The following is a 10,148-nucleotide window of genomic DNA, read 5'->3' on the forward strand; positions in this document are numbered from 1 at the left end:
TTGGTGTGGGGGTTCTCGCATTCTCTGCGTGGATATTTTTGTATAGGGTTTTTTACTGACCGCACAGATCCCTTGCTATTTTCTGCTATCTAGTGTTAGCGGGCCTCATTTGCTTAACCTGTTTCATCTCTGCGTTTGTCTTTTCCTCTTAACTCACCGTTATTATTTGTGGGGGGCTTCTGTATCTTTGGGGTTATTTCTCTGAGGCAAGTGAGGTCTTTACTTTATCTCTAGGGGTAGTCAGTTTCTCAGGCCGTGAAGAGACGTCTAGGATTTCAGGAAACGTTCCACGGCTACCTATAGTGTGTGCGGTTAGGATCAGGTTTGCGGTCAGTCCAGTTACCACATCCCCAGAGCTCGTCCTATTATCTCTGACTTAGCTGGTTAGATTTGTGATCCTAAGCCACTGAGGATCATAACATTAGCCCGTCTGAATGTAAGGAGGGGTCTCTTAGGGAGGAATTTGCAGAGAATGGGGTCAGTTTGTAAAATCGGCCAGGCTTTAGAAAGTGCCAATCTTACTTTATCAGCCTGGGGACTAAATGTCGTAATAAACCGAAGCTGATTACCCCCATTCGTTCTGCCCTCACCCTGGGGTTTATATAGAAGATGATTCCGAGTAGAGTATTTAGCCCTATGGTAGGCCTTTTTAATAATACGTCTACTGTAACCCCACTCAGTAAACCGCGCTGTTAGTTCCGCAGCACGCTTCTCAAAATCCAACTCAGTTGAGCAGATCCTCCGTAAACGGAGGAACTACCCAACAGGTATAGATGCTATCATGTGCCGGGGATGACAGGATGAGGCATGTAGCACCATATTGGTGGAAGTAGTCTTACGAAAGATGTCAGTATGTATATTGGGGCTGTGGGAGAGGGACCTCTTCTTGTCGGACAGGCTGTCATCGATGCACCGCATCCCCTTCTGGATGCGGTACATCGATGACATCCTTTTTGTTTGGCAAGGTGGGGCCGTCGACCTGAGGCAGTTCATTGAATGTCTCAACGGCAACGATCTCAATATCAGACTCACGTGTGCTTGGGATGAGTCTAGGATTAGTTTCTTAGATGTAATGGTTAGTAAGGATGAGATTGGCAATATACATACTGACATCTTTCGTAAGACTACTTCCACCAATATGGTGCTACATGCCTCATCCTGTCATCCCCGGCACATGATAGCATCTATACCTGTTGGGCAGTTCCTCCGTTTACGGAGGATCTGCTCAACTGAGTTGGATTTTGAGAAGCGTGCTGCGGAACTAACAGCGCGGTTTACTGAGCGGGGTTACAGTAGACGTATTATTAAAAAGGCCTACCATAGGGCTAAATACTCTACTCGGAATCATCTTCTATATAAACTCCAGGGTGAGGGCAGAACGAATGGGGGTAATCAGCTTCGGTTTATTACGACATTTAGTCCCCAGGCTGATAAAGTAAGATTGGCACTTTCTAAAGCCTGGCCGATTTTACAAACTGACCCCATTCTCTGCAAATTCCTCCCTAAGAGACCCCTCCTTACATTCAGTCGGGCTAAGAACTTGAGAGACCTCCTAACTAGGAGTCACCATACTGGGCAGGGACCCAGAACATTTCTGGATGATATACCAGCCCCAGTGGGCTCGGTCCCATGTGGGAGATGCATCACATGCCCTAATATGGATAAATGTGGCAAATTTTTGAATTCTAGTGGGTCTAAGGAGTACACTATCAGGAGGCGCATTACGTGCACCTCCAGATATGTTGTATATTATGCCACTTGCCCGTGTGGTTTGATATAAGTGGGGATGACCACTAGACAGTTAAAAGTGAGGATTAGGGAGCATGTCCTTGGGATCGAGGCGGCTGCCACCCAGAAGGATATGTCCGCATTAAAAACCATCCCAAAACTTTTTTTGGCTTTACATCATTGTGACAGCTCATTGTTGAGAGTCCATGGGATCAACATGTTGAATGTCGATATTCGCGGGGGGAACCTGTTTAAACGTCTCGGTCAATTAGAGACGCGTTGGATCTGGTTGTTGAATACAGTATATCCATTGGGTTTGAACGAAAATATAAGTTATGCTCCTTTTTTGTAGTCATCACACTGCTGTGCTCTTCTTTGCCCTCCGCATCATGATGTTTTTATTTGATTTTAACTTTTTTCCTTTATTTTGTGCTATCTAGGACCCGTATTTTCAAGCATTCTCTCTCATGGAATGTTGGTGGCAGGCATCTAACGGGCACAACTCAGAGGGAAGATCTTTGGAATCAGAATTGGATCAAAAATATGCACTACAAATGTTCTCCATCTGTTACATCTGTCCACCTCTTTTGTTTATATATTATAGAATGTCTTTACTATGCTTAATACGGTGTGCATTTACCATGCATATGTTCATGTACAATTGCTGGCTATAATTCCCTTATAACTCTACACTGTTAGTATTTTTATGGGATTTTTTTGTTATATTTAAATGGGCCTTCCTTGTTTATCTTTGGGCATGTGGCTGTATCATATATTAATGTATGTTATATTTGTGATGACTCACATGTATATGTCAATATCTTAGCAGATGGGAATGTTTGTTGTTATCGACATGTCTGTATACGATATTATATATCTATCCATGCTATTTCTTGTTCAGACTTTTATCTAGTGATGGACTTTTGTGGCTGTATTGATTGAAACTGTTTTTGTGTTCGTATTAATCTTTTCCTGCTGATCTTTGCCGCCTCTTATATGAGGATATGTATGCCGATACAGTTATGTCTTTACATATTATTTTTCTTCGGCCCTTGTGTATTACGGCTTATCTGCCCCCTCTTTTGCCCATCGTTAACATGGCCGCCACATACCTTTCTGTGCTATGCGCAAGCACTTCTTTGCTCTGGCCGGCTCCAATCACCGATCACGTACTTCCGGGTCACGTGGGGCCCCATGTGTTTCCAGTTGTCGGCAGATCGGCTGTGCGGGGCTGTCGTGAGCTGCGCGGCGCAGCTGCGCCTGATTTTTTAATTAAGGGTCTGAATAAATAGCGCTGTTTTGCCCATATACTTCCAAGCGCCCCCTGAGGAAGGTATACGCACCGAAACGCACATCGGGGTGGTCCGGTGTCCCCTACGTTGGCTCAGGTCCTCCTTTCAGGTGATATGCATATTATCTTGTTCCTTCATGTCTGTAGCCACATTTATGCCTTATGATATGGGAGCTATTTTTAGGTTACCGCGGCGACTCCTTACTGATGTAATTCTACTTTCTGACATGTTGAATGCTATTGTGATCCTGTGGTGTATCTGAGCCACCGCTGGGGCCACCTAAACCTTGGGTGACTACTATTTTTATGTTGTGATTGGCATTTTTTTGTCATCTACCAGCCCCATTACACTTTACCTGGTCTTTTTGTGAGTATATTGTATATTTTATGGATTATTAATAAAGGTTGTTTTTACTGGATTCTATGACTGCATTTTTTCTGGTTTTTGGCTTACTCTATCACTGTATATCTCTATCCCTAGTCCATATAGATACATAACTTACACAGTACACAAACATCATAACATTATTTGGCATACTACTACAAAATAAGATGATACCACATAACACATTATTTTACAAATGAAATGTACCCGCTTTATTAGCAAGGAATGTGAAGGGATGCAGGGCATAACTTAGCCCACCAGCACACCCCTTACACATTCTCTAAATGGGATATAGTCAGCAGTGGGGACTGCAGGGATCTGTCCTAGGACCAATTTTTTTTAACCTCTTTATTAATGACCTTGTGGATGGGATTGAGAGGAAAATGTCAATCTTTGCTGACAGCACCACACTATATAGGACATTAAAATCTGATCTTGACATTACAATATTGCAAAATGATCTGAATAAGATGACAGAATGGGCAAACACTTGACAAATGAGATTTAATGGGCAAATGAGATTTAATGTAGATAAATGTAGAGTAGTGCACTTAGGACGGAGAAATCCTATTGCTGCACATACAATAAATGGGTGTATACTCGCGACTACAGAACAGAAGGACTTGGGTATTCTGGTTATAAGTAAGCTGAGCAGCAGCACTCAATGTCAAGCAACAGCTGCAAAAGCAAACAAGATTTTAGGATGTATAAAAAGAGGAAAAAATACCGCGATCCCAACATATTTTTACTTCTTTATAAATCACTGGTGAGGCCATATCTAGAATACGGGTAAGTTTTGGGCTCCACATTTTGAAAAGAATATTCAGAAGTTATAATCAGTTCAAAGACGGGCAACTTGATTATTACAAGGGATGGAGGCCGCTCACATGATGCAAGGTTGGAAAAGTTGGGCTTGTTTCCCTTAGAAAAAAGACCCCTTAGAGGATTTCCTCAGTATACATAACATTGCGGATTATAGGTAAATTAGTGACAAATGTACAATTGGTGGAGAAAGGTTGAACTTGATGGACCGAGATCTTTTTTCAACCAATTTAACTATGTAATTACTTCAAGAAGACCATCCAATAAACCGTGTGATGATGCAATGTATTAGGATTTGGGACCCCACTTATTAAATTATAACTAGGAGGACTAAACAGGCCACCATAATAGGCACACAAGGAACAATAATAATTTATTTATCAGCATAGTAAAAAGGCGTATCGGCCATGACAGTAAAGATATATTGCCGAAGTAATGATCCTGCCCTCAAGGAAAGACCAGGGAAATATAATACAAGAAGACAAACAACTAAAGAGCAAAGTGTATATTGATAAGGAAAATGCTGGAACACACCCTGCTGCCAGTAACATCCGTCACATTTGATTTCTTCTCCGACTGATCTCTGCCATGGCATCTGCTGATCTGAGACATGAGCTGCTCTGCTCCATCTGTAAGGACATTTACACAGATCCTGTAACCCTGAAATGTGGACACAACTTCTGCCGGGTCTGTATTGATGGAGTGCGGGATACAGATGGTGGGTATGGAGATTATTCCTGTCCTGACTGTAGAGCAACATTTCAGCAGTGGCCTCCACTACAGAAGAACATAACTCTGTGTAATGTCGTAGAGAATTTCCTGTCTACTCAGCCACATCTTGAGGAGATCACCGGGATCTGCTGCACTTACTGTGTGGACTCTCCTGTACCTGCTGTTAAATCCTGTCTGCTGTGTGAGGCTTCTCTGTGTGAGAAACACCTAAAAATTCACATCAAAACATCAGCAGATCACCTCTTAACAGAACCCAACACTTCCCTGAAAACCAGAAAATGCTCCATCCATAGGAAGATCTTGGAATATTACTGCACAGAGGACGCTACTTGTATCTGTGTGTCCTGCAGTTTGGCTGGAGAACATCGAGGACATCGGGTGGAGATGCTGGTTGAGGCCTCAGAGAAGAAAAAGAAGAAACTAAAAAATCTTCTACAGAAACTGATCACAAAGAGCATGAAGACTGAGGAAAGAGTCCAGAGTATGGAGGAGCGCAAGAGAAAAGCTCAAGAAAGAGCAGCTGGAGAAGCCAAGAGAGTCACTGCCCTAATTACAGATGTCAGGAGATGGGTGGATGACCTGGAGAAGAAGGTCCTGAGTGAGATCTCCAGGCGGAAAGAGAAGCTGTCACTGTCACTGTCAGATCTGATACAGAAGCTGGAACTAAAGAAGGACGAGCTGTCCAAGAAGATGAGGGACATTGAGGAGCTGTGTAACATGACGGATCCACTGACTGTCTTACAAGATCCAAACACTAGTGACTTGTGTGAACCTGAGGAGGAGGGAGGTGATGAGGACACAGGAGGACATGATGGAGGTGATGAGGACACAGGAGGACATGATGGAGGTGATGAGGACACAGGAGGATATGATGGAGGTGATCGGGGTGCAGAGCTGATCTCAGACCTATCACACACATTATCTGATATGATAAGAGATATAAATGTCACCTTCTATGTGCAGGATCCTGCAGACATATTACTGGATGTAAACACGGCTGCTAATAATCTCATTATATCAGACGACCTGAAAACTGCGACCTGGACAGAAATAAGACAGAATCGTCCAGAAACAGCAGAGAGATTCCAGTATAATCAGGTGATGAGCGGGAGGAGATTTACCTCAGGACGACATTACTGGGATGTGGAGGGCAGTAGATCAGGATGGTGGATTGTAGGGATGTGTTACCCCAGTATAGACAAGAGGGGGCAGCAGTCATACATTGGAGATAATAACAAGTCCTGGGGTTTATATAAAGTGCTGGTGTATAATAATCTCTGTTCAGTGAGACATGACAGTAATGAGATCCCGTTACCTCACGAGATCTCCAGTAATAGAGTCAGGATATGTCTGGATTATGAGGCCGGGCAGTTGTCCTTTTATGAGCTGTGTGACCCCACCAGACACTTACACACCTTCACTGCCACCTTCACCGAGCCTCTACATGTTGCATTATATGTATATAATGGTTCTATAAAGATATCGGGGATCAGCTGTGAGGAACCATCATCTTAGAAGAAATCAACCCAGTAACTGGGGCCATCACAGGGTGCGGAATCTCTATGATTGGTGGAGCATTCAGCCAATGTGAAAAGCCTCATGACGGATCCAGTTACGTCTAGTGTTGTACATGCACTTTTAAAGGTCCTATATTTTTTTCTCTTTCGAATATTCAAATAATCTTTTTTTTCTTATGTATATGGGGCTTTTTTACTGCTATCGGGGGAAAATATAATAAAAAAAATAGAAAACACAAGTATATTTCTCACATTTTGTGATTTTTTTTTTATTTTTATGACCTCAAAGGACCACTAAAAACTTTTTAAATTGCATTTTCCTTTCCAAAGAAATTATTTTTATGTATTGGACATTTTGGGGATAGAACAGGACTAGACATAACGATTTAGACTGGCAGTGCCTTTTTTATGCTATCTTTGATTTTATTATTGCCATCCTTTTTTCATTTATTTCATACATTGTGCCCCCTTAAAGGTCTTAAAAAAACTTTGAGGTGCATTATAACATATTAATACATTCTTTTTTAACTGATTTCCTTTGTAATATAGGATGGTATATTAGCTCCAGCTACAAGGAGATATCTACCTCCTTACTGCATAGCAGAGATGACTGGGTTTCCTGGGACCCATCAGCTCCTGTTCCCTCCCTACACCCAGTGATCACATGACCACAGGGTCTGGAGGAGGAAGCACTGTCAGTACTTCCTGCTCTGTATAGACAGTGCTAGTTCAGAGCTGTGTATACAGAGATGGAGAAGGTAGACATGGTAATAAACCATGCTTATCTTCTCTCTGGGAAGTCCGGCTGTGTTTGACAGCAGCTTCCCTCCCCATAGCTGCACAATATTCGGAAAGCTGCCTAGACTGCATTTAGATTTTAGAATTAGGGGGGACGGCCCGGATGTATAAAGTGTATGGGCAGTGCAGAAATAGTTAATCTTCCTACCAAACTTCTGGTATTACCACTTGTCATAAGTAAAAGTGTATTAAGGCCAATTTTTCACCAGGTTTTTGCCAATTAATCTGAGAGCAGCATAATGTAGGGGCAGAGACCCTGATTCAGGTGTTGTGCCTCTCTGGGCTGTTAGCTGTAGTTTAAAAAAAAATCAAAACAGTTTCACCTGCAGAAGATTATCACTAGAGGACTAGTTTCACTGCTTCCAGGTAGTTCTCTATATTTATGAGCTCTATGTAACCAAGTCCATAACTCTGATTGGCTGCTTTCTACCTATGCACATAGTATGCAGAAAGCTGCCAATCAGGTGTAGGTGGGGATATATAGAGTTCAGTATTCAGAGAACTGCTAGGTCTGCAGCAAAGAAAACTGTGACTTGAATCAAAACTGCAGCAAAATACCCAGTAAGTGACAAATTGTTGAAATTATGGTCTCTGCCACGTCACGTGTAAGGGGACAGTAAAAAGAAATCTGATTTGCAATTTATTTCTCCTCTGATATGATATAGCCAGGCTCGGACTGGCCCATAGGGGAGCAGGGGAATCCCCCGATGGGCCCTTGTGCAGCTATGTTCGCAACCCCACTGTATGGGCAGGAGTTGGCATAGTTCACTTGATTTACTCTGTACAGAAAAAAATAGCATATCATCTCTCATTAACCAAATTAACCAAGTTTCCTATTATAAAGAAGCATAGGTACATTTGTGAAAGAGGGAAGTGTAATATTTGCATGCAGGTGAAAAGTGGGCCCCCATAGTCAATGTTACTAGTGGGCCCTTGGCACCCCAGTCCGGCACTGGATATAGCATATCAGAGAAGAGAGAAATGGTGTCCCCGGAGCCTCCCCCCGATACCTCCGTCATCCCTGGTCCCTCCTACTCCATCCCTGGCCCTCGGTGTTATCTTCCTGGGAAAAAAAATGGCGGATGCATGCACAGTGTGCCCACCGAGATCTGCCTGCCCGTACCTGGCAACAATAGGTAATTTTTTCTATTGGTTCCTTTTTGATCACTGTTATAGACCCTGTGACAGTGATCAAAATAAAAAAATAGTAAATCGAATCCCCCTTTGTCACCCCCTTAGTTCGATAAAAATTATAAAATTAAATTTTTTTTAATTTTTTTCCATTCTTTGCAATTAGGGTTAGGGTTGGGGTTAGAGTTAGGGTTGTGTTAGGGTTTGGGTTGGGGTTAGATTTGTTTTTTTCTCCAAAGTAAAAAAATAAAAAATGATGATATGATTGCTAGCGTTGAGTGCAAAGTGCTCGCTACTTGAGTTTGCATCGGGTGCTCAGGTATGCACGGAGTATCGCAGATCTCCGTATTTTTTTTGAGTGTCTAACAGCCACAAAACATGCGAGGCGGGGACTCGAGTATATCACTCGAGCACCCGCGATACTTGATTAATACCCGAGCACCCGGTGCAAACTGGAGTAGGAAGCACTTACGCTCAGCACTAATGTGTGATGAAATATTCAATATGATGACCTAATGTTATCAAATTCTGTGTCATACCTGTGGGTTCAAAATGCTCACTACACCCCTCAGTAAAATCCTTGAGGGGTGTGGTTTCCAAAATGGAGGGATTCCACGATGGAGGGTTTCCACTGTTTAGGCACATCAGGGGCTCTACAAAAACGGCATGGTGTCCGCTATTGATTCCAGCGCCAATTTTGCGTTGAAAAAGTCAAATGGTGCTCCTTTCCGAGCCCTGCCGTCGCCCAAACAGTGGATTTCCCCACACATGGGGTATCGGCATACTTTGGAGAAATTGCACAACAAATTGTATAGTCCATTTTCTTTTGTTACCTGTGAGAAAATAAAAACATTTGGGTCTAAATTACATTTTTTGTGAAAATACTTAAATGTTCATTTTTTCCTTCCATATTTCTTCATTTCTCATGAAGCACCTGAAGGGTTAATAAACATCTTGAATGTGGTTTTCAACACCTTGAGGGGCGAAGTTTTTAGATTGATGTCACTTTAGGTATTTTCTGTCATATAGACCCCTCAAAGTGACTTCAAATGTGATGTGGTTCCTAAAAAAATGGTTTTGTATATTTTGTTGGAAAAATTAGAAATTGCTGGTCAAATTTTATATTATAAGTTCCTAAAAAAAAAAAAATTATGTTTCCAAAATTGTGCTGATATAAAGTAGACATGTGGGTAATGTTATTTATTAACTGTTTTGCGTGTCATGACTTTCTGATTTAAGAGCACAAAAGTTAAAAGTTGGAAAACTGCAACATTTTCAACATTTTTGCCAAATTTCCATTTTCCATAAACGCAAGTCATATCGAATACATTTTACCACTATCATGAAGTATAATATGTCACGAAAAAACAGTCTCAGAATCAGTGGGATCCGTTGAAGTGTTCCAGAGTTATTACCTAACTGGTCAGAATTGTAAAATTTGGTCATTAAGGTCAAATTTGGTTAAGTCACTAAGGGGTTAACTTTTTATTTCTGCTTTTTAATTTTTGCTGTTATTTGTTCATTTATTTTATACACTGTGAGCCTCTGAAGGTCTTAAAAAACTTTTTTGGGGTATTTTAAAATATCAATACATTTTTTAGCTGATTTCCATTGTAATTGGGTATGGTATATTAGCTTCAGTTACAAAGAAATTTCAGCCTTCTGGTTGCATAGCAGCATAGCAGAGTTGACAGGGTTTCCTGGGAGAAAGCAGCTCCTGTTCCCTCCTTCCTTACACTCAACG

General features: G+C 41.8%; 1 protein-coding gene across 1 annotated transcript; it reads left to right on the plus strand.

Moving 5' to 3' along the window:
- The first annotated feature begins 4,791 nt into the window (after positions 1 to 4,791).
- On the plus strand, positions 4,792 to 8,580 carry LOC143776982 (E3 ubiquitin/ISG15 ligase TRIM25-like). Its single transcript, XM_077266865.1, has one exon. The coding sequence runs from the start codon at positions 4,815 to 4,817 to the stop codon at positions 6,471 to 6,473; it is 1,659 nt and encodes a 552-aa protein (XP_077122980.1). The 5' UTR covers positions 4,792 to 4,814; the 3' UTR covers positions 6,474 to 8,580.
- Positions 8,581 to 10,148: the final 1,568 nt, after the last annotated feature.

Source organism: Ranitomeya variabilis, chromosome 5 (genome assembly GCF_051348905.1).
Source record: "Ranitomeya variabilis isolate aRanVar5 chromosome 5, aRanVar5.hap1, whole genome shotgun sequence".
In the NCBI taxonomy this organism is placed as follows: Eukaryota; Metazoa; Chordata; class Amphibia; order Anura; family Dendrobatidae; genus Ranitomeya; species Ranitomeya variabilis.